This window comes from Micropterus dolomieu, linkage group LG20 (genome assembly GCF_021292245.1).
Source record: "Micropterus dolomieu isolate WLL.071019.BEF.003 ecotype Adirondacks linkage group LG20, ASM2129224v1, whole genome shotgun sequence".
In the NCBI taxonomy this organism is placed as follows: domain Eukaryota; kingdom Metazoa; phylum Chordata; class Actinopteri; order Centrarchiformes; family Centrarchidae; genus Micropterus; species Micropterus dolomieu.
The window spans coordinates 37,062,023-37,086,791 of NC_060169.1; the positions used below are offsets into that span (position 1 = coordinate 37,062,023).

The 24,769-nt window shown below is 40.1% G+C and overlaps 2 protein-coding genes and 2 long non-coding RNA genes across 11 annotated transcripts in view; 2 read left to right on the forward strand and 2 right to left on the reverse strand.

Annotated features, from left to right (window-relative positions):
• The window catches only part of ano1a (anoctamin 1, calcium activated chloride channel a), a 79,410-nt gene extending 68,137 nt beyond the window's left edge, over positions 1 to 11,273 (forward strand). For 4 of the 8 annotated variants that reach the window (XM_046032606.1, XM_046032605.1, XM_046032611.1 and 1 more), the window contains 10 exons: positions 1,360 to 1,471; positions 1,753 to 1,810; positions 2,572 to 2,672; positions 3,888 to 4,030; positions 6,598 to 6,750; positions 8,115 to 8,129; positions 9,211 to 9,263; positions 9,500 to 9,684; positions 9,945 to 10,050; positions 10,720 to 11,273. In XM_046032606.1, the coding sequence (XP_045888562.1) occupies positions 1,360 to 1,471; positions 1,753 to 1,810; positions 2,572 to 2,672; positions 3,888 to 4,030; positions 6,598 to 6,750; positions 8,115 to 8,129; positions 9,211 to 9,263; positions 9,500 to 9,684; positions 9,945 to 10,050; positions 10,720 to 10,962 (1,169 nt within the window). In that variant the 3' untranslated portion in view covers positions 10,963 to 11,273. Of the gene's footprint in view, positions 1 to 1,359; positions 1,472 to 1,752; positions 1,811 to 2,571; positions 2,673 to 3,887; positions 4,031 to 6,597; positions 6,751 to 7,703; positions 8,130 to 9,210; positions 9,264 to 9,499; positions 9,685 to 9,944; positions 10,051 to 10,719 lie in introns of those variants that run through there. The other 4 variants (XM_046032610.1, XM_046032607.1, XM_046032612.1 and 1 more) reach the window with 2 other exon arrangements.
• A 4,169-nt stretch (positions 11,274 to 15,442) lies between these two features.
• Positions 15,443 to 16,396, reverse strand: LOC123958510. The gene is made up of 2 exons (XR_006822087.1): positions 15,987 to 16,396; positions 15,443 to 15,670 (listed from the first exon to the last, which is right to left on the reverse strand). It is a non-coding gene; the product is annotated as an uncharacterized LOC123958510 (long non-coding RNA).
• On the forward strand, positions 15,615 to 22,834 carry fadd (Fas (tnfrsf6)-associated via death domain). The gene is made up of 2 exons (XM_046031891.1): positions 15,615 to 16,162; positions 22,164 to 22,834. The coding sequence occupies exons 1-2, from the start codon at positions 15,859 to 15,861 to the stop codon at positions 22,439 to 22,441; spliced, it is 582 nt and encodes a 193-aa protein (XP_045887847.1). The 5' UTR covers positions 15,615 to 15,858; the 3' UTR covers positions 22,442 to 22,834.
• Positions 22,710 to 24,401, reverse strand: LOC123958511. Its single transcript, XR_006822088.1, has 2 exons — positions 24,223 to 24,401; positions 22,710 to 23,040 (listed from the first exon to the last, which is right to left on the reverse strand). It is a non-coding gene; the product is annotated as an uncharacterized LOC123958511 (long non-coding RNA).
• Positions 24,402 to 24,769: the final 368 nt, after the last annotated feature.

A 24,769-nucleotide genomic window follows, 5' to 3' on the forward strand; every position in this document is an offset into this window, starting at 1 on the left:
TCCATATACCAGTCTGGATAAAGAATAATATATGTAACTTTTGAAGGGAAAGATAACATATTGTTCCTTTTACTAATAAAAAGTTGAATTCATAATCAATTAAACACCCTTGCTCAGTTCAGTACACTGAGGTGTTTTACTTATGATAGATAATGTTATCTAAGGGGGCTTTCACACCTACCTTGTTTGGTCCGGACTTTGGTCCGAACCAAAATTGCAGGCGTGAAACCTCCCCCAGACCACGGTCCGGACCAAACAGACGAAATTTGGTCAGACCAAAAGAGGCAGTCTCGGTCCGGATCAAACTGAACCATGGTTCGGTTCGTTTCTTGTGTGAAAGCATTTTGTTGATGGTTCGGACTTTCAGACTAGTTACAGGAAGTTTGGCGGTTGCCTTTTACACTGGAAACAAATAAATGCACGGAGAAATGCATTGAAATAAGGACACAAATATAAATCTCCCGTGACAGCTCATCTTTTGATACAGACGGCCACTATAGAAGCACACTGCCACCCATCGCTCTGGAGGTGCAGATTGTTTGCTGTCTTCTCCTCCTGTCCTAGCGACGTTCTAATGTTCGCACAACGAGGATGTTTAATTGCGAATTTGAACTAGCCTTCAGTATAGTTGGTGCTGCAGGTAGTAATGCCATAATAATAACAATATAGTAGTGTCAAATATGCATATGTTTTTTTATTAATTCATTATTGTCAAAGCTCGCAGCTGAACTGTTTAATAAACCAATCAATGTCAAGTACAGGGAGACGCAGCCAACGTAGATGATGACGACAGGATGCAGGTCTGTCATGTAAAGTCCTTCAGTGCGGTCGCAGAATTGCAGTGTAAAACCAAACCAAAACTAACCAAATGGATCAAAATGTATCAGAACATGAACTTTGGTTCGGACCTTGGTGCGGACTTTCAGGTGTGAAAGCCCCCTCAGTCACCATCAGAAATATTGTTATAACAATATTATATCATATTAATATATACAATATTGACAATATACAATGTTGACAATACTTAGTCAGTTTGCTCACTGCTATTACATTGCATTTTAGCACGTCGCCAATTAACATTATAATGGTTTTATCACGTAAAGTAAATATGTGTCTCACAAGCAGAAATGTTTGTTATTATTGCAACTTGCAAGCTTAATTTAACACCTACAGCAAAATGCTACATACTACAGCACAAACTGGCTTGCCTTTATAAATATGCTGCATTAAAAATTAAAGCACATTAATGGCTCATAAAGTGAATTACAACCAGACATGTAGAACAGTCTTTTATAACCGTAATGCTACTGGATGAATGTGCGTGTGAGATAATGAAGTCACATGTTGTCTCTCTTTCAGAGGTTCCAAAGACAGACAAGAGCTATGAAGAGCGGCTCATCTTCAAAACGTTTATCTTGAAGTTTGTCAATGCCTTCACACCCATTGTCTATTTGGCCTTTTTCCGGGGCAGGTAAAACAATGACTTCTCAAAGCTCATGTTCATCATTTTAGAAGATACTTTTATTGTCACATACACATACATGTTGCTAAATTTGTTCTCTGCACTTTAATTCTGTGGGTCAATAGTAATTGAAATTCTCCCATCTGTTGCTGCTCTCACACTTTTATCCAAAACACTCCAAACCATGTGTATGTTTGGGTTGTGCACTGTATTGTGAACATGATCACACTGGATATTACCTGCTTTCCTCATCTTACGTTCAACATGTAATGGTTGTGTTTGGTTGACAGGCTTGTTGGGCGGCCTGGAAACTACTTGTACGTTGTTGGATCGTACAGAATGGAAGAGGTAACTCACACTGAACACAGTGCAAAGGAGAAGGCTGTTGTAATTCCATATTTTCTTGTCAACAGTTCCTGTGAAAAGGCTTAAACCAACCATGTTAGTCCACGTCTCATTAGTTTCCTACTCTCCTATCTTGCTGTGGCACTCTAGCCCAGTGGTTCCTAGTTAAGACATAAATCTAAATATAATATAATATAAATGTTGGTGCTTTATTGAGTATTGTCTTCTATAGAAGAGCCGTTGTGAAGCTCATTGTCACCGGCTGTCACCATCTTGGCTGTCCCTGACTCTGGCAAATTAGAAAAGAGGTGGAGTGGTTGGAGCTAGCGGACACCATGGTAGCAACCACCTGTCACTCAAAGCACGTCCTTAATTATGCATAACTTAAGACTAACCCTTAAATTTAAATGGGTAACTCACACAGCTGTCATGAAGGTGAAAATTAGAGTAAAGGTAAAGTTGGGCATTTTAACATGGGGCTGTGTTGGGATCGACTCACATTTGGAGCCAGTCTCAAGTGGAGTTTGCACTGCAGTTTTTGGCACTCCATGTTGGCTTCATGTTTCAGCTCCGCTGGTTGCTTGGTGCAAGGAGGAAAGATCACATAATGCTTCTTGGAGAGATACATGGCTTGAATGAGTCTCCAGGCCTTTCCGCTTGTCACTGTCAGCTCTTTAACATCTACCCTCCCTCTCTCTATGCTCTTCTGCCTCTACTTGACTTCCTGTCACTTTCTGACACTTGTTCCTTTTCTGTCTGACTAGTGTGCCCATGCAGGCTGCCTCATGGAGCTCTGCATTCAGTTGTGCATTACCATGCTGGGCAAGCAGCTCATCCAGAACAACCTGTTTGAGATTGGCATACCGTGAGTGCAGAGCATACACTGTCTCATGACGCTTATCACACAGAACAGCCACATACAGATCTAAACAACGGTTCAGCATAGGTCACAATACAGGAGTTCAGCAAGACACAGAAGAAATTATGCACAACCACTCAGATGAACTTGCATCTGAGAGGGAATTTTTTAAATGCCAGTCTGGTTTTCAGACACACTTATCTGCAAACCAGCCAACACCTTGCTGAACTATGTCAGTCATTTCCTTTGTCTTGCCTCATACTTTGCGTACACTGTAATGGAAGTGTGTAAGTTAATTGTTCTGTTTGTTTGGTTCCCCCTCTTCATCACACATTCAGCCAACAGCACAACTCTAAACTGTGTCACAATTATAATTCATAGACCTAATATAAGCCCAACAATGATAGATTAATGGATCCAGATGGCATGTTTGCTAACATGAGGATTGATCGAAGCATTTCAAGAATTTCAAAATATTAGCACAGAGGCGTGAATAATGCCACTTTGAAAAATGACTTTAGTCAAAACAAAACTATTGTTCGAATGAATTGTACTGTATTGTGTTATACTGACTGGTGTTTCTAATATTTTGTCCACCACATTGATATCAAAGAGGACTGGCTAAATAACAGACACCCTCTGTATAATGCAGTACAGTTCAACTGCACCACAAACTGCAGCCTCCAAAATGACTGAATGAATGATGAAGGAATAAACAGTCAGCACGTCTCTAAAATAGTTTCAACACAAACTGAACATTATTACCCTCATGAAGGGAGGATTTATTGCAGGACTGTTGTAAAATACGTAGTACAAATTAAAAATAATACAAATTAAATATAATACAATTTACACTCCAATGTTGTCTATTCCAATATTTTACACACTGCAGTCTGCAGGAATGTGTATCACGTCACCCACATGCTTGTGCGCATAGACTAGCATCCTCGTTAGCGTGCTTGTAGGGCGTGAGTTTCAAACAAACTGGGACCCACTCTTCCAAACATTACCACCACTATAGTTTAAAACACCCTACAGGGTACCTTGAAATAATAATTATAATAATTACTAAAATCACATTTGCCAAATAGAGAGATCTTTACCAAACTATCTGTTTATATACTGTATGTTGAGCGTTCATGGAAGAAAAAACTGTGTAGCTCAGGTATTATTAACAAGACTGAATGTGTTATTTTCATCATGGGCATTTGCTATGTGCAGGAAGCTGAAGAAACTGCTTCGGAGGAGGAAGTCAGAGTTGGACTCAAAGCAAGAGGAGGAGCTGAACAAAACCCTGCAGCGTCACGAGAAAGACCACTTCCTGGGTCCTTTCACTGGCCTCAGCCCCGAGTACATGGAGATGAGTGAGTTTAAACACAAGGCCGCTGTAAACAAATGCACAATCATAAGCGACATGCACGCCGCTGCTAAGTCTGTCCTGAGGAGCAGTTAGTTGTTTAACCCTTGTTGATGTTTCCTCAGGGTTCGAGTTACGTGGGAGCCTGTAAAATCCTGCATCTGTGGGGGTCACTAATTCATTTATCAACATTATTTTGAATCACAAATAATGTATTTTTCATTATAATTAGTACGTACTTTTATGTACATTAAACAAGATAAACAGACTTAAATGAACACACTTTCATAATGAACTATGCTGCACACACTGCATGACTGACAGGATGGCTGCACTTCTCCACCATCAGCCACGATCGTGCGCACAGTTTTGACCGAACAGGTTGAGGCTGCAACCCGCGAAAATGAACCTACTGTATCACTCTGTATTGACTGCAGATTATATGTTTAGTATTATTGGCTTTTTGATGCATCCTCCAATTAGTACAGCACTGCAAATGATAATATGCTACTGTGTGCCGTCGACAAGCAGTGTAAATAATTATATTAACATGTGTGTTTAATGAAGATAAGTAGATTCAAGTGTCCTGCTTTTAATGTGGCCAGAACTCATGGCTCATGCAGCTGTGTAATTGCTCTTTTAGGATCTAGATTATTAAGCAGTTGATACAGACATCCCAGCTGAGGGAAGGAAATCTATAATAAAGACTTGCAGAGGCTCATCATGTTACCAAACCTCCCAATACTACTGAGAGAAGATTAAAGCTACTTCAAGCTCAACACTGTAGTGAGACTCTGTAAAACTGCTGCTCCATGTTTTTTCACTGTCAGTCTCAGTGTACACTGTGTGTGTAAGGTAGGACAGCCACAAAAATTAATGACTAGTCCAACAATGACAAAACCCGGCCTACACCTTCTTCACTAAACACAACTACACTACAAAACATGCCGCTTCTCAAATGGCTCAGTATTGGTTGTAGTAACTGTAGATAGCATTTCAGTCAGGTGTAACAAATTATTTGTGCAACATAGCTAAAAGTAAAGCAAATAATGAGCGGTGTGGGTTACACCACAGAGCCTGTAAATAGTATATTAGCGTATTGATCATTTAAAGGGAAAGTAAGTGATTCTGCAGGGGGATTGTTGAAATTTGAACTCAATTGCCAAACAAATTAGACCCTTCCCTTCATCCCTCCCTCACCCTGAGGTTTCTCCAGCGTTGAAACACCTTCGCCCTCGCCTGGTCGTATAACTTTCCCCTCTATACACTTCCAGCATTCACACCAACTACATAATAAGAAAGTCCAAGTCAACAAAAATGTGTAGTGAAAAGTCATGTGAAGGTCTGAAGGAATTTTCACTTCTATGTTGAAGCCACCTGGTCAAAGGTTGATGATGCTTTACTCAGCTCATGTTCTGCCTGTTGCTGTGTACGGCTCCACTGATGTGAGCAGATGTGAAAGTCATTAATTTCTGTCAGAAAATATGTAACATAATAAAGCCCAACAATGTTGCCAGCTGGAGGGTTCAGACTGATCATTGATCACAACACCAAAAGAAAACAAATTTCCTTCAAACGAATTAATAATTAGAATTCTCCAAGGATGCCAGAAGGCATTAATGTGCCAAGATAACCAAAATAACCCTCTATAATAATAATCTGATAAGCATATAAAACTATGCTTGTTATCATTATGATAAACCTAAAAATGTCTCATCATCAGCACATCACTCTAAATGAATGTTAATGTTGCTCTGTGTTTGCTGGATGTGTAAATTGGGCACGGTTTGCTGAGATGTTAGCCGTAACAACCTTTAAAGGTGATAAATGTCGGTTGCAGGATTTTTAATTTGATTGCAGCTTTGATTTAACCGAGATGTCCACCTCTGGTGCAGCTCTACAGTAGCTACTCCATCCATCTTTTCCAACAGAAAATCTATAAAGCTTAAGAGATATGTACCCAACAGACATGAAGGTTGGATTATTTTACATTTTTAGTGTGTGAGATGAGGGAATGGAGCATTCTAGCTGCTTTTTGGCACCACATTGTGGAAGAGGATGGAACAACTCTGTGTGTGTTTGATGGCTTTTCCCTTTTAGTAATGGTGAAAGCTCATTTAGAGCGGATATGATGACACTGGCAGATTTACTGCAAAATACAAGCACCTGTCTTGGTTTTTAAAATCAATTGTTCCTTATTGCATGTGGCATGTGCTGTGTTAATAACAATAATAATATTAATAATACATTTTATTTGTAACACACTTAAAACAGCATTCCAAATCAGGTAAGTGCTAAAAAGGCTCTTCTAAAAAGGTGGGTCATGACATCAGGTAGCTGATAGTCCAAACAAATCCTACATTCAAATAGACTGAGGAGTCCATCTGGGTTTTTCTATATTTATGTTGACTGAAATTTTCTTTTATCCTATATAATTTTCAAATTTACACTTTTTTTTGGTGGATCACAGTCTAGCATTCCACTACTGAACTGTCACTACAGTTAGTTTCCCTTTTTTAACAATGTGTTCCTCCAGTAACTTCTGCTCATTTCTCCTCTCGTCTGTGCCTTTAGTCATCCAGTTTGGGATGGTGACTCTTTTTGTGGCCTCCTTCCCTCTGGCTCCGCTCTTCGCTCTTCTGAATAACATCATTGAGATTCGCCTGGATGCCAAAAAGTTTGTTATGGAGCTGCGTAGACCAATTGCAGCCAAAGCCAAAGACATTGGTAGGTGTCCACAACCCTAACTGAAATGCATGGAGATAAAGATCACACTTCCCCAATATGTTGTGTTTATTCCCCTAGATGTTTTCAGCTAAATCGTCTTCATTAGGGTGAGAAACTCAGGAGAAGAGAGATTTGCAATTAGTTTTGATTAACTTCATGTGTGGGCTAATTAGAAATTACAGTACCTCAGACAAAACAAACCACATTCTTAAATTTTCACTCACATAAAGTTGTCCATATTGACTGATACATTAAAGAAAGGTTCATCCTGTAGGTAATGGCCCTTGCTAACAAGACATAAATGTAACAGATGGGGGACAAAATCTACAGTCCTGTGTAAGAATGCATTTTAAAGTTCAGATAAAGATAATGTGGCTTCAGCAGTCTGAACCAAATCAAGTGGGTATCTTCCAAAGTTACAAAAGTCTCTGTTTGTGTGACTATCTCTAACTGTTAAGATAACCAGCTGATTTAACAAGGTCAAATTGTTGAAGCTTCATATTAGCTTTGACGTAAAGTTTTGTAAGCATTTTTTCAAAGAAAGAGGACTGCAGATTTTGTCCCCATCACTTACGTACACTGGAATTGTATTAGGAAGTGATCTCTGTACGACCAGTATGGACAGGAGAGATGGTAACAGTAACCAAAAACAGTTTCAGCATACGGGCATGGGAATATTGTTGTAAAACAGACTTTTAAAAAATGTTAATCTAGGCTTTAACTGAAAGTGCGAACACAACGATTTTGATCGCAGTGATTCTTCTTGATTCGCACCAGACACACAGTATATTTTAAATCACAATAAAAATAATAATAATAACCTTTATTTGTATAGCACTGTTCAGAACAATGTTACTGGGTTGGTTATGTTCTGTTTTCAGTGTATCCTGTCTGCAGGTTTGTCTGCCCCGTAGTGTTCTTGTCTTGTTTTACTTCCTGTTTCTGTCTCACAGATTTTCTTAAGCCTAGTTCACACTACATGATTTTAAGCCTGATTTGTGAGTCAATTGTTATGTGTGAACTACTCAACGACGCATTTAAAACACATCGCTGATGCATCGGCAACAACGGCCAGATATCTAGTATGCTGAATATCTGGAGGACGTGGAGTCGGCCACAGCCAGTGTTGAAAGTCATGTAGTCTGCTCGAGCCATTAGTGGTATCACCTGTATGTCATTATGTTCAGCTGGACCATTCTTTCCACTCATTACATGTTTCTTATTTGTTCACGGTTGTGGTGCGTCTCGTATTCAGCATCTCGCCTTCGCCTCGTGTTTTTGAATATATATTTTGTTTCTTTGGATTTACGGACTACTCTCCTGTTTTCTATATGGACTATTGTACGTTTGTTGTTGGACTGCAGACCTCGTCAACACTTGTAAGTTTTCACCTGCTTGTCAAATAAAACCTCACTCACCGTACCTCCGCTGTGCATGTGTCTGCATCTGGTTCCAAGATCCCTGTTTCCCCGGCTAACAAGATGTAACAGTTACAAAGTGCTTCACAATAAACATAAATGTTTAAAAAGGAAAAATAATTGGGACAATACAAAGAAGAAGTTAAAAGTGACAGGGTATATAAAGACCGATTAATGCAGAATTGCAAGGGAGATAAATAACTTAAAGGTTGTTCCAGAGTTTGGGTCTCCTTTAGTTGATGAGGGGACTTCAACAGAGTTTTGTTGTAAGGTCTGAATAAAGTGCAGGCACATACGGGCACAACAGCTCACAGATGTAAGTTGGAGTCAGAGCATGGAATGATTTAAAAGTAATAAACCCTGAAAAATCTGTTCTAAAATCGCCTGAAAGCCTACGCAAAGAGGCTAAAATGAGGCTGCAGCACTGTGTACAACTTGAAGGCGTGAGCATGCTTTGCCATTTGGGCTGGTTAAGAAAAAGTTACTCTCCGTCAGTTAATCATTTCTATAGAAGATGAAGCATGAACGCATGAATCACTTTCTCCAAGTCAAATGATGATGAAAATGATCTGATTTTTGTAGCAATATCAAGTTATCAAAATATATTAACAGTATAATCAAGGTTAGATGATGATCAAAGATCATTTCTGGCACTAGGCTTAAAGGAGGGTGCCAGGTTATCAAATGCATCCTTAAAAACTGATGTTAACATATTGAAATGGAACTGGGGCTAAGACTGTGAAGGACTGGCTCTTTCAATGAAGTTTCAAATCCGTGTAAGTTGGTTTTCTTAATATACAGACATGAACGGACACACTGGTCTGTCTGGACGATATAGTGAACAGTTGCAGCACATGTGGTCCTGCTCAGCAGTAATACATCAGTTCATTGTTAAGGCAGTAAAACATGCACCTAACATTCCTAATACACAGTGATTGCAGCGAGTGCTTTTGCCATCTAGTAGTGGCCGGTACTTACTGACCCTATCCAGTACTAAAGCAGCTGTTTCCACTTTAATGACGGCGCCTCTGTGTTTCTGCAGGTATCTGGTACAACCTCTTGAGAGGCCTCAGCAAGGTAGCAGTCATTGTTAATGTAAGTCTTGCATCTTTATATCTTTTTATAGTGACTGGCAAGTTTTACTTCCGAAGCATGCTGTGGCTTGGAAATGAAAAAGCCGGAAAATAAAAGTGAATGAAAATGTTTAGTCAGTGTCACCTTATGGATTTATGGTCTTCTCTAAATCCAGAAATCAGGAAGGAGTCATAGTTTAGCCTTGTCATTAGATTTCCTGATGACCGTAAGCAGATAAGCAGTTTTCTGTTCCCCAGGCCTTTGTCATCTCCTTCACCTCTAACTTCATCCCACGGCTGGTCTACCAGTACATGTACAGCCCTGATGGCACCATGCACGGCTTCGTCAATCACACTCTGTCTTACTTCAATGTCAGCGACTTCCAGCCAGGAACAGACCCTCTCGAGCCATTGCACCTGGGCTACAAGGTCGTAATATGCAGGTAAGGTTTCACTTTATAGCTGGGGGCACTTGATTTTGGAAATGAGTCTGCTGATGTGTTGGGACAGTAAGTGATATCAAATTTACCATTCTCATGCAAAAACCTCACAAACAATTCAGCATCATCTCTCATAGTATTGCATTGTACTATGGTACGGGAGACTATAACATACTGAAAAATGGACACCTGTCAAATAGTAAAGCATCAAATGAATGTTCTAAATAAAAGCATATGTCAAGACTCTGTTTTTCTGTCTCCAGATATAAGGACTACCGAGAGCCTCCCTGGTCCAGCACACCATATGAACTCTCTAAGGAGTTCTGGGCTGTTCTGGCCGCCCGCCTTGCCTTTGTTATTGTCTTTCAGGTTTGAAGCAACACACAGATATTAATATTAGAGCACACATACTGTATGCCTCTTGCTTTTAAACAGACATGGCACTCAGTTGTATCATTCATATTTTATGTAGGCAATGCAAACAAACATTTGCTATATGCTAAACATTTGCAAAATGTAGCTCAGAAATATTGTAAGAACAAAACATTTATTATGATATTATGTTACAATTAGATAGATTAGATAAATCAATATTAGCTGATTGCATATATATTGGAATGGATGTAAAGTATATGTTGGCTGATACAAGAAACGCCAAACTAGGTATGATATCATTTAGAAATGTGTACATTTGGCTTTCAAATGTTTTACTGTGTGGGTCATACTTGTGAATTAGAATCTTATGATTATGAAAGTATGGCATTTGTAGTCATAATTATAATTCACTAAGTTTGCTGTGTAAATGACATTACTAAGTCTTCTGCTACTGTTACACTACCTTTCAGAATGTCACATTGTCGCCATTTAATCTCAAAGTAAAACCAAATGTCAACACAGTTTTGAAACACACAGTGGCTGCTAAACAAAATGGATGTTGTCTTGTTTTAATGTTACTCAAAATCTGTGGTTTTCTGCCTCAGTGAGATGTTCAGTTCTGAGATGTTCCTATCTGCTCTCTGTTTCCTCTGTTCCACGCAGAACTTGGTGATGCTTATGAGTGACTTTGTGGACTGGCTGATCCCTGACATCCCTAAGGACATCAGCCTCCAGATGCACAAGGAGAAGATCCTCATGGTGGAGCTCTTTATGAAGGAGGAGCAGGGCAAAAGGCTTGCAGCACGGGACAACTGCACCCAGGACAATTGCACCCCCCCCTCGTCAGCCAATCAGAGCCCTCTACAACCCCGCTCAAGACCCGTCTCACACACCAACTGCTGTTAAACTACTAGCAGCTAGGCTCTGGGAGAACATCATCAAGTAAACAAAACCTGTATACAAACTATACAGAAGTTAATCAGCTGGTTAAAGCTTGCTGGTTATACATTAACACATCATCAGTTGTAATATTCAGCAAAGCTTTTGCTCCATTTATATTGTTTGGGAATATTTGCAGGCATGATCTGACTGTTTAAACCTAAACTTTAACCAAAAATCCTGCAAGTAGTTAGATATATGATAACAAAACATTATTTATTGGATGTCTTTGAAAGGAACAAGCCATTAGCTTCATTTGACTCATTCAAATGACTCATTCCCCCCCCCCCCCCCCCCCCCCCCCCCCCACACACACACACACACACACACACACACACACACACACAGCCTAAGTTCATACCTCTCTCGATACATGAATGCAGCTTTTGTATTGAAGACAGCCTTTGTCACTCCATCCAAGTCATCCTCATGGAATGTTGCTGATGAGAACACAAAATGAGATCCTCCTTCCTGCCATCAATGTACATCTCCGAGACACTTTCAGACATTAACTGATTTCTTGGTTCTCGATTGTTTGGCCACTTGAGGGCAGCAGAACAATCTGAAAACACAACATAGACCTACTGTCACCAAATAACATAACTATGGCGAGCGTAACAATTACTTACAAATCCAACACAGAGCGTCATTAGCATTCATCAGTCCAGTATTTACCGTGCTTTTAGCTCAAGCAGCTATATTTTTCTCTGGTTCTTTGATTAACTTGTAATAAGCTAATTGCTATCAGTCTGCTGTTTGTTGCTGAGCTGGTTGTGTATAGTCAGATCTGTCTGAGAAAACATCTGCCTGCTGCTGGAAACAAGGTTGATATGAAGTTTTCCATGAAACCAAAATATAAAAATAAAGAGCTCCAGGATGCTAAAACTCTCTGTAGGGCTGAGGGGAACTCCTAAATAAGCAAGAGCTTTAAAATTACACATAGTAATGCGATCCATGGTTAGTATTCTAAATGACTAGCTGCTATAAACAACACTACTCCAAATGAATGCTGCTCTGTCTACTAGATGTGTACATGTGAAACTATTTGGTAAAAAGTTCAACTTAAAAGGTGATAATCTGCTGCCCCCTAGTGGCCACAAAGGCTGTAGCAAGCTCTCCATTTTCATTTGGAGACTCCAGCATTTCATCTTTTGCCTCCCCTGTTAATTTTTTGTCTTTTGGGTCATCAATGAACTGGGGCAGGGTGCGGTTTGAGGATATCACCTGCGTTTCCTCTGTTTGACAGAATTCAGTCACTTTTTAACCATCGATGGAAATGTTGGTTTATGCAGAGCCCAGCAGTAATTGTTTTTTATTCCTCTGATTTAAAACCATAAAAACCATTAACACCTTGTATATTGTGAATACGCTCAGCTTTATTTGAGATTTTGCTGAGTAAAACAATTTTCCCATGCAGCAGCTCATACTGATGTTTGCTAATGCTCGCTAGCTAGTTAGTATAGAGTTAGCAACTGGAAATCAAATGTCCATTTCAAATGTATGTTTAACCATTTAGGGCACAGGTGAGCTGACAGTTGTGTACTGAAAATGGAGCTTAATGTGCTCATGTTTAAAGCCACATTTACCAGTACAAGTGTGTGTAGACAGTGTGTGCCATCATGGGATTGAAGAATCTTGCCACATTCATGTCAAATTCAAAGTTAAAGGGACTCTCTGTTTTGTTTCTGCTCAAGTAGGAATATTTTCGTATGACTGGACAGCAGCTTGTTCAAGTGACCACAGTGACAGTTGGTGAGTGAGGTGACAGCTTTCCTGACTCTCTTACTGGGATACAGTGTCAAACCATGAGAGGCAGCACTGTTTCAATATTATTATCTTGGCTTACATTAACCTTATAAATCATTAGGCATCTTTCTTAAAGCTGCAAGTCTTTAACTATTCAAGCACAAAGACTAAATAATGTGTTTTGTATTTATCAAACTGCAAAAACATCTGTGAGTGACTATAAATCACTTTGAAGAACATAAATGTACTGCAGACTTTCATTGATGTGTCAAATCTGGCCCGCTGCTATAAATATATTGAATTATGCCAAATTTATGCCCTCAACCCAGACAATAGAATGTATTGAATGTTTAATTTTCAGTGATGTAGAATCACGTCTAGGTCAAAATGTTGCATATCTTAGTTTCATGACAATGCATTTTTAAGTGTATGAGATGAAAGGGTTTTATCAGTTAGCAGGGGACCACTGATCTATCAACTAGACTATCACAATGACCGTGATAAACTTTATCTTATTGTCTTCATTTTAATTTAATGTACTATAAACCTTCGCTGGAAGGATGCCTGGGAAAACATCTTCTAGATACAGCCTACCAAGATGTCACTTCCTTCTGGAATATGACTTTTATTTTTACCTAATCTTAAAAATATTAATACTGTGTATGTAAGTAGGTTTAGTGTTGATATTCAGTGATATATTACATGCTGCCACAGGGCTGTGGAGCCTGTTTAAGCTAGACATTCCTTTTTTTCATATAACCTGATGTCACATGTGAAGACCCTTCCTCAATATCCCTCATGTGATGTCCTCCTCCTGCCGTCTGTTGCCATGCTGTATTTACAGCATTAATAAAACCCTACATGTTGTGACATGCTAATGTCTATTATAATGTATGTAAAAGCACATTTTAAAACGTGTACGTAAATGCATGTGTAACCTATTTGTCTGTCTCTGATATTTTGAGTCTTTTTTGTTTAAACTATCTGCAAATAAAAAAGTTGAACTGCATGGAGTGTACACATTTATTGAAAACTTCTCCATTTAACTTTGTTTTAGTACTTTAATTTAATTGCACATTTGTACCACTAAATTACAATATCAACTAATGTGGGTGTTACACCTTGCCTAGTGGAAACCTGAACGCAACATAATGTCGTCATCTCTCTTTTTTTCCCACCTCCCAAAATGCCACTGAATGTTCTCTCTGGTAATAAGTTGTCTGGAAGGTTAAGTGTGGTAGGAAAAGGTGCACAAGCAACAGAGATGACCGCAGCCTTGGGAGGATTGTCAAGCAAAGCCCATTCAAGAACTTGGGGGAGCTTCACAAGGAGTGGACTGAGGCTGAAGTCAGTGCATCAAGAACCAGCAGGCACAGACGAGTCCAGGAAATGAGCTACAAGTGTCACATTCCTAGTGTCAAGCCACTCCTGAACCAGAGACGGCATGAAGCGTCTTACCAGGACTAACAGGTAAACAGAACTGGACCGTTGTTAAGTGGACAACAGTCTTCTTTTCAGATGAAAGTAAATTCTGCATTTTATTTGGAAATCCGGGTCCCAGAGTCTGGAGGACGAGTGGAGAGACACAGAAGTCAGAGTGAAGTTTCCACAGTCAGTGATGATCTGGGGTGCCATGTCATCTGCTGGTGCTGGTCCACTGTGTTTTAGTAAGTCCAGAGTCAATGCAGCCTCTACCAGGAGATTTGAATTTGTTGCACACAGAGCCGTAACAGTAAGTAACTAGTTTGCTGACCATGGTGTTACTGTCCTTGATTGACCAGCCAACTCGTCTGACCTGAACCCCACAGAGAATCTGAGGTATCGTCAAGAGGAAAATGAGAGACACCAGACTAACAATACAGACGAGCTGAAGGCCGCCATCAAAGCAACCTGGGCTTCATAACACCTCAGCAGAGCCACAGGCTGGTTGTCTCCATGCCACGCTGCACTGGTGCAGGACTTCGTGCAAAAGTTCTGAGTGCATTAAGGAACATTTTTCAGAACTTTAACGCCTCAGAAGGTTGACATGTCTGTATTACTCTTTATTCTTATATTCTAATGATGTCTACTAAAGTGAACGGATATCTGAAAGCCATTTTGTCCCAACCACCACTTGGTGGACCCCCAAAGTGCTGTCTACAATTCCATGTGATTATTTTGTTTTACATCTCTCTCATTTTGACATACTGCGTTGTAAATTTAAAATGGGGGATGGAAGTGGAGATGCCCAAGTAACTCAGCAATAACTGTAAAATCCTTTTATTCTCAAAAAACTAGACCAGTAAAAATATTTTTCAATTAAATAGGATGTTATAGAAAATCTTTTAGCCAGATTTTAATTATGTTTTTGTGCCTAACAACATCTGTCCACTCCAGTGGGCATTATGCACCAAAAGGTATATTCTGCCTATGTAGATCCTGCCTTAGTTTGTATTATTTAAAATGATGATATAATTTGCACTTGAATAAGTGTATTCATATTTATAATGTTTTAAAAACATAGTTTTTGAACCTATATTGAGTTCCACTGAATCACTATTGATGCCATTGCATGCATCAGTCCACTGCAGTGGCCACATTTCAAAGTTTCACTTTTTGAATAAAATTACGAAAATAAATGAACTTTTCCACGATATTCTAATTTGATGTGTTATGCCCAGCTGGTGGAAGAACGTAACAAAGAGGGAAGGTCCACGCAGAAAACAGTTTAAATGAACCATAAGGTTTTATTAAAGTTACCTTCACTTATAATTAACTCAAGTACACTCGAACTCATCATACTCAAAACAAACAACCGAAAGAAAAGGAGCTCCTGAAAGGCACCCGCCTTCCAGGGGAGAGGTCACGAGGAAGAGAGAGACATCTTGGTTCAACGCAGCTTTTAAAGACTTGAACAGATGGGCGTGTCTGACCAAACAGGAAGAAAGACCTGAAAAGAAAAGGATCGAGAACAGGCCGTCACATGAGATCTCTTGACTTTACAAAAGTATTTACTCTGGAGGATCGGTCTCTCAGCTCAGACCTTTCCCCGCCGAGTTCGTCACGCGGAAGTGAAAGTAAAACTGAAGTAGCCTGTCACATCGGTGTGTCAGTGGAGGTGCCGTCTGTGTCTTAGACATGAGCTCTCTACAGTTTAACAGCGTTTTACTGGACATTTCTAATGAGCTGTCAAGTAAGCAGCTGGAAGATGTGAAGTTTCTGTGTGTTCCAGACATCATCCGGAAAAGAGACCTGGAAATTCTCACCACCGGACGCCAGCTGTTTCAGGTTCTGACGGAGAGAGGCAAGCTGGCAGCCGACAACACGGGCTTCCTGTCCGGGCTTCTCCAAACAATTGGACGACAAGATCTCTCAGACAAATTAAACAATTTTGAAAGGCTGTATGAAGACACCAACAACCAACCGGACGAGGCGGAGAGAGGTAACGAACGAACCCGTACCCGCTGTTCAGCAGCTACTAACGTCAGGCCTATTCATAGTGTTCATGTGACGCCACGTTCCAAGGGGAACGCTCTGTTGGTGGCCAATAACACATCCTGCTGCAAGCCAACCGGGAAGTTAGTCTGAGTGGTACTTTTGTGTTGCCAACATGCTGGATAGTCTAGTTGTTGTTGCTCTGGCGATTTTAACGGCAGAAATACATAGTGTAGCCTACATGGAGCGCACGTGCCCAACACTTGCAGTTTGTGTCCATATCTTTCTTTTTCTTGAGTTGAGAGGTGACCCAAATAATCGTGGGAAGGGAAATTTAAGGGCTTCTGCTGTGTCTGTACCGGGAGTGAGGTGTGAGCTGCCATCCTGGGGCAGCAACACTAAAACCAAAAGCCATAACTGAATTTCAGGAATTCTATTATGCAGAATATAGACTAGTTGAAAACTATGTTAAAATATGAGTTATGGAATCGCAGACTGATATAGCCTACTTTGTTTTCTTATTTTACAGTTAATGTTACTAATTGTCTAATGTCCATAGACTAAAACAACCAGTTCAGTCAACATTTTGAGTTCCATAAAAATCCTGTTTTAACTTGTTATGTAAATGTATGTTTTTGGGCAATTGTTCTTCAAATACACTGGATGACCTTTATCTTAAAAAAAAAAAAAAACAATTACAGCTTTTGTAGGAGAGCACTGATTGCAAAAAACAAAACATTTACTGGGAACAAGTCTACTCAAGATTACAGACATTACAGAGGATTTATTTTTCTTTCATATTAGATTATATAATAATTTCATTGAAATATACAAGATGTGTCTGTAAAGAGTGGTGCAATTATTTTTTTATAGTTTGGCTAGATAAGTCAATGAACATAAGATAAATATATTTGAAACTATGCACTCGTATTTGCTCAACTGGGGCAACAAAAACGGCATCAATTTAAATGTAATTTGTCCTGACTCCAGATTAAACTGTACAACATATTTGAGGTGTTCTATTGCAGAAACGGATATCTGTGTTTATTATTCTAAATCATGTCTTTTAATTGTATGTGCAGCAAATTACCTTTTTATATGTTTTTTTTTTTTTTTTTTATTGCGCACTTCAGGGAAAATCATGGTTCAGGGTGTTTGTTTATTTAGAAAGGCTTTCATCTGTTTGGCAAATGAACCAATATTATTAAATTAAGTTTTATTGGCCTATAATACTCAGAGGTAATATTTCGATTTATTTTACAGAACAGTAACCCTTTCCAACATTTCATCCTTCTGCCATGTGAGTCGCTGTTTCTCATTTCCCCAGTTTCTGTGGAGGACCGCACATTCTCACGTTCTCAAGTTTGTTTTTCATAGATCGCAAACTGTGCTCGGGAAGTGGCGTACGCACGTTTCCAGCCCTGTTTTGTACGTACGCATGGTTTATAAATGAGGCCTCTGGTCTGTTGTTCTGCCCTCCAGGTCACTGCGTATGCGTAACTGCTAAAGTTACTGCTACAACCATCACTGCTACTGCTAAAGTCACTGCTACAACTAAAGGTTACTGCTACATCACTGCTGCTGCTGCTACGAAAGCTCCTGCTACAAATAATAATGTTTGTCTCTGCTGCCAAGTCAAAGTGTGACATACACTCAGTCAGTTTATTAGGCACACCTAGCTATAGCTAATGCAGTCTAATAAAACAGATCTGCAATAAACAGAATCATGTCTAGTCCAGTCTCTGGCTCAGTCTGTGATTACTTTTTCTGTTAGAGGCACAAGCTGGAAACCAGTCTCTCTAACTTGCCATGGCATGCACTCATGTGAACGCCCGGCTGTTACTATACTATACTCTTTGTTTCATGGACCAAGTCAGATGGATTATACATGATCCGCATCACACATTTGAAGGACTAGAACAAATCGCCTTTTAAACTATCAGCGTGACTCTCCCATCAACCCTGAGACTTTTTCCCCCTGTTCCCCAGCCCTGTGCATGGCTTTCACCCTCAGGGTACACCTCCAAGCCAATTTGGAAAGTATGTGCTGAAAAGTGCATGACACACATCCGAAAAAGCTCTCACACAGTGGGCCTAATAATCCTTTAAGTAATTTCCTTGAACAAAAAATTTGAATTTGTTGGCCTCTTCCCCTGTGTAGAGCTGGCCGTGAGTGAACACAGGCTGAGGAATTGAGGAATGGTGGGACACACAAACCGCTCTCCAAATATAGTAGTAGGACAAACAACCACACTAGCACAGGGCTCCAGACTGCGACCATTTTACATTACATTTATTCATTTAGCTGACGCCTTTATCCAAAGCCACTTAGAGAAATTCCCGATGGGCAGGTCGCTCTGTGGTCGCTTGGGTAACTCGCTTTACTAAAACAGAGAGAGAGATGCGTCGGCAGCTGAAGCGGTGAGACGCAAGTCAGCAGGGAGAAGATAAGGAAGGTTTGTGTTTGGCCAGTTGACCATTTAGCTCTATCAGTTTTGTTGAAACGTTGAACTTTTCATAAAGTCGATGTGCTCGACGGTGTCGCTTTTCTTCGACCAACCGATCGCAGCCTAAATGGGGCAGGACATTTAAGAAAGTTTGACTTGCTACAGCAAACTTTCAAATGATTTACTTGTTCTGCATGCATGAATGCTATGATTATTGAGTTATCACTTAGCATTAGCAAATTGGAGAGTAACTGAACCACCATGTAGCGCATTTTTTGAATGAAAACAACTCACAAAAGAAACTGCTGCAACTGGAATTAATGTTATACTAAGGGTAAAATATGAAATTCTAATCAATTAAGTAACATTATATAATTAATATATTAATATTATACTAACAGTATATTATTAAATAAACATAACAAACAGGTTGTTGAAAGAACCTCTGTAGTGGACAGATGTAGATTTAGCCAGAGCCAGGATGGAGATCAGGTGGTTGAGGTATAAGGGGTATGATCTGTTGTGTTTATATTTTAGGCAATGATTGCAATTAACGACTCTGGTCATCAACACAGTTTTAGCCTGAAAGTTTGAAGTTGCAACACAAAACTTGCAGGGGCCGATGCCGAAACAGAGGAGGAGAGAGGAGCTAAAGCCTCTTTTTCACTGGATGATACCAGCTCAACTTGCCTTTACTCAACTTGCTTTGGTGCTCCGTCCTCCAATTTCCCTTGCAAATAGTACCCTCTCAATTTAGCTGGTCGCCATAGCAACGCAGCACAAAACTACTGTGACGTAATCTTGTGTGAGTGTAATGAAGAGACACAAGTTTCTAACAAATTTAATAACAAACTGGATAAATCAATCAAGTTCTTAAAATAACTAGCACAGAAAAAGACAGAGAAACACAAATGTAAAAACGCAACCCAACAGCACGGACCGATTTTATAAATCAAAATAAAGGTTACGTGGCATTACCTGTTTTACATTAGTGCTAACTGACATTAAAAGATTTCCAGCCAACAGCTCTTACCCTGTCAAGAGGTCAGCTCTCTGATGTCCGCTGAAGAGAAACTGCTTGTGTTTTTATTGACTGGGTCAGTTTGTTTTGGAGAGGAAACGGCTGCGGTGGTAATTTGGCTCCCAGTAGAAATCTCAACACCAAAGGAATCCTAAACTATAAACAAACTGAGCTCTTAAACTTAGCTAACGTTAGCAGCAGCACCTTCTGAGCACACTGCAGGACTAGCTGCACACCGGCTGCCAGTTAGTTATTTCATAACGGATTTGTTGTCATTCTCTCTGACCAATCAGTAGTTTGCAGTTTTTTCAGGTCACCTTTTGGTATCGCCTTAGCTCGCTTGGAACCTCAACGGAGGGGATACCAAAAATAGTGCCAGGCGTTGCCAAGATGGCTGCTGAGTGGCAGGACTTGCCAATAAGGACTTTGGTAGAGGCGAGCTGGTACCGTGCAGTGGAAAAGGCGCTTAAGTGCATCATTCGAAGTCCCCCGACAGTTTTGGTCTATAACATACAGTGGATAGGAAATGTCTACACACACCTAAAATGCCAGGTTCTAATGATGTAAAATAATGAGACAAAGATAAATCATGTCAGAACTTTTCCCACCTTTAATGTGACCTATAATGTGAACAATTCAATAGAAAAACAAACTGAAATCTTTGAGGGGGAAAAATGAAATATAAAAACCTTACAATAACTGCATGTGCACGATAACTAAAAAGCATTTAAAAGATGGGAGGAAGTCTTGGAAGCTGCTAGTCTTGATGGACACGAGAATAAGATAATTAATTAATGATTCATCTAAAAAGGCCATTGTTTTTAAAGCTGTGCATTGACAGGCCCCATTTTACATCTCCTCATCTCCTACTCCACGTCCAGACCCCTCAAATCTGGTCTTTATTTCATGCTCCCGTTAAAATCCAGAGGTGATCGAGCATCTTCCATTGTTGGCCCCTCACACAGGTCTTCCCCTGCATTAGGATATTATTTAGGCCTCCCAAAACATGCATTAGTATGTGACCATGTTGCATAGCAGTAAAAGTGTTTGACTTCAGAAAGTGGGCTAACTGGTAATGTAGCATGAATCATCAGTATCGATGGGACATTCAGAGCCTCAGTAATGTCAAAAATATTTATAGTGTGATGTGAAAGGGTTGATATTGATTATTTAATCACTCCTTTATTAGGCCTATTCTTTGTCTTACTTCTATTTGGTAGATGATCACGCTTTTAACTTTTGGCACTAAAGTTCCCATAATACAAATAGTGCTTAGACCATGGCAGCATTATAAGGTTATAAGAATGCACGCCAAATAAGCAGTGTATCCACTGACGTACAGACAACACTGTATTACTGGGATACTGATGAGAACTTCTAGCTAGTTCTGAAGTTTTAGGAGTGTCTTTTATTTCTAAGCGGATTTTGGACTTTTATTCACACTGAAACTCCTATATAATATATAAATATGTGGATCATTCCTGTGTTTTCAGATTTGACTCAGTTCTGACTCTGAGAAGGAGTGCCATTTCTGACACAAATTGCGGCAGCTGTTAGGTTAGTCAGCTCCGTGAGTTGTGAGTCACTGCTGCAGCTCCATCTGCTGATGTGAGCGCTCAAATCAGCAGCCAAACTGTAAGAACTAACTTCCTGTTGTTTTATCAGCATCCGCATGCACCTGTCCCTCTCACCTCACATAATTTCTTTATCTTTATCTCACCTCTGTCCCTCCACACCCTGGGAAATGCTTGTTGAGTTTCCTGGGAAGTGATGAAAGGACAGCATTGTAAGTGGGGGATAAGTGGTGGCGTAGACCCCCTCCCCTGTTCAATGACGGCTTCTCCACCCTGGTGTAGATGCTTCCTTGACACCTCTTTCAAACCATCCATCTTCTCTGTCTAAAATGTGCACCTGGTGGTCCTCAAACCAGTGTCCTCTGTCCTTCAGATGTAAGTAAACAGAGTCTTGGCCTGAGGAGAAGCCGTTTACACCCGGGTAGCAACGATCCTAGCTAACGACCCCACTGAGGTTAAATAGCTGAGTTTCCCTGCCAGTCAGTCAGAACTGAAGAAGTCCTTTGGATGAGGGACGAAACGTCTTCCAGTATCTTCAACCAAGTCCAGTTGCCCTTGATTTTAACCTTTGTTGGATAACTATGACCTGGATGACTGAGAATCTTCACAGACAACTCCCTACAAAGATCATGTAGAGGCAAGATGTATCACTCCATAGCTAAAAAGAAGCCTTCAACACAGAGGAGCTGCAGCAATGTGCAGTTTGAACCTGAAAAAGAGCATAATACCACCTCTTTAAATAAGTGAAATGTAGCATTTGGATCATTTTGAACAGCTGATTATGTGAGGACTTTTTTCTTACTCCAAATATCCATGGCCAGTTGTTCCTATTCTCTGCCACATCTCACTGTTGGCCTGAGGAGGTTGGTGAATAGTTGCGCTTAATGTTTTGCATAAAGATGATTCCAAAATTAGGAAGAAAAACTTTTTTTTTCTCTAAAATCTCACTGTTTTCTCCTCTTTCAGCAAGACTGGACATCGCTACAGAGGTGATTGCAGAGAATCTGGGAAGAAATTGGCGTAAACTGGGCCGCAAACTGGGTTTGAGTGAGGTTAAGCTGGAGTCGATCTCCAAGAGGCATCCCACAGAGCTGGAGGAAACAGCGGTGGAGCTGCTGAAGGAGTGGAGGAAGAGTCGAGGAGCCGAGGCCCGAACAGATGAGCTGATCGAAGGCCTGAGAGCCTGCCAGTACAACCTGACTGCTGATAAAGTGGTGGACAGACTTAAACCCCTTGGATCTTGATGGACTGAGATTACCTTAGGGAATGAAAATGAATGATGTGATTTAAATAAATCAGATTTCAAGAAAGTAATATGCAAATAGATGGAATTATGCAAAAATAATCTCTTTCTGTGACTAAGTCAACTTCCTGAATGTCAATAAACATGCACTTGAGAGAGACGTGTGTTTAAAGGACTAAGCTGTGCTTGTTTCAGTATGACACCTTTCTGTTCAGTGTCAGCTGATATCGGTCATGCTTTATCTGAAGATGACAAGAAAGAACTGGTGGTGGTGTTGGAGAAATCTTTTATTTACATTATATTCTGATGCAAGGGACCTCAAGCCATCAAACTGATTACATGTATGGTTGATTTTTATTTGTGATATGAAAATAAAATCTGATGGTATTTGAAATCATATGTCTCATTATCTTCTCCAAAATCTGCAGAGGTTCGGTGTCCTTTGCCACTACAAAAACAGCCAGGCAGTGATCAGATTTTAATTTCATCAGGTTTATTGTTACAGGACGACCCAAACTGCCATTCAGTCCAAACCCTCTTCTCCTTCATCTGCATGATCTGATGTCTGCAGGACGGCAGGTCAAAGGTCTCACGCAGTTTCTACAGAGGAAATGCAGGTCATTTGGTGGAGGGACAATTTGAAAGTGGTGTTGATAGATGCTCTCTGTGTAAATATTCCAATAACATTGGAACTTTTATATCAAAGCATAGTGTGAAATTTGACCAAGTCTGTCATCAAACAACACTCATATGTTCATTAAAAAAAGTGTTTTTGTTTCGTGTGTTTGTATCGATACTGGCATGAAGACATCCCTTCATGTATCTTCAATTCAAATCTATTAAAAATGAGGGGGCAGAAAGAGAAACATGTAATAATTGAATCTATGAGAAGGGAAAGGACAAAAAAGGAGAACACAAGGGGCAAAACAAGCAGAAATAAGTTGTGTCCATGTTCTAAAAACATATTTAAAATAAAAGTTAAATATATACATAAGAGTAAGATCCTTTTTTTAAACCAGAAACTCACTATTTTGCTCTTGTCAAAGCCACCAGACTCCCTTAACAAAAATAACAATTTTGCCTCTCTGGTCTGTTCTGTGAAGTCAGGTAAACGGAGTCTGGTAGCTTTGACAAGATTAAAAATAGTGACTGTATCTGGTTTAAAGGGGCATTATGTAGTTTCCAGCGGCCACTAGCGGTGCGGTTTTAAGATTGCAACCAGGTGTGTGCTCGTACGCGCGCTCGCTTGAACTCATGAGCGAGCATAATCCAAAACACAACCACTTTCATACAGAAATACCACAATAAATGCAGGAACACCAGCATCCAGGCTGTGGCTTTTCTCCAGACATGTTCAGGCTTTGTTACTTCAACGTTCCCGTCTCAGAGGCAGATCAACACCATTGTTCTGGCGATCTATGCTACCCTATAGAAAAATGCTACTTTATGTGTTCCCTTTTTCAATCCCATAAAGTTATAACTCTCACAGAATTATGACATCATCTGTTTTTTATATTACTGACAGATATTGACTGATCAGCCACTTTCTCTCACAGATTTATGGGCGTGGAAACAGACCACGCTTGTGCATAAATCACGCTTGTGCATAAATCACGCTTGTGCATAAATCGACAGAACACCGGAGAACACTCTCACATTAAAAGCAGAATAGTGGCTGATGCAGCAACGGAGAAAACAGGCGTGTGCTTCATTTCTATGTGAGTTTTGAGCCCACTGACAATAAGGCAACGAAAATTTCATTAATTTCATTGAAAAACTTACGTGTAGTAACGTCAACAAAAATGATCTTACTCTTCTTCGGTACGGATTCTTTCCGCAATGTTGTCACACAGTTATCTGAGCCTGTCAGTGACAAGAACAAGCAGGGACGTGCACAGGGGGGTTGCTCTGGTTGCCCGGGCAACTGCCCGTTTGCCTTTCCTGACTCAAGTTGCCCTTCCGACTCGCCCTTCCGAGAAAAAAAAATAAAATAAAAAAATAATCGCGATCGCAAAGCCTCATTCACTTCCATTCGGGCACCGAAAGTGAAAGTCAGTAGGGGAAGGGCAAACTCTGTTTAAGTGGCTGCACTGCTGCAGCGCTGCCTGCACGTCAGTCGATTCTGTTCCCTACCGGAATTCCTGTTTCCTTCCTTTATGCAATCATACTACAACAAATCATGCGTAGTTTTGCCCAGTTACCATACGTGATACGTACCAACAGAAGTGAATACGAGCTAGAAGCGCAACTGAATGTACGGGAAGCCAAAAGGTTAAAAAAGGATTGTATTTTTTTCCGAAATCTAAGCGTTTTTTTATTTAATATTTTA

Coding starts and splice junctions, on each gene's coding strand:
- fadd (XM_046031891.1), top strand. CDS start 15,859: ATGAGCTCTCTACAGTTTAACAGCGTTTTACTGGACATTTCTAATGAG. Junction 16,163..22,163: donor ACCGGACGAGGCGGAGAGAG/GTAACGAACGAA, acceptor CTCCTCTTTCAG/CAAGACTGGACATCGCTACA.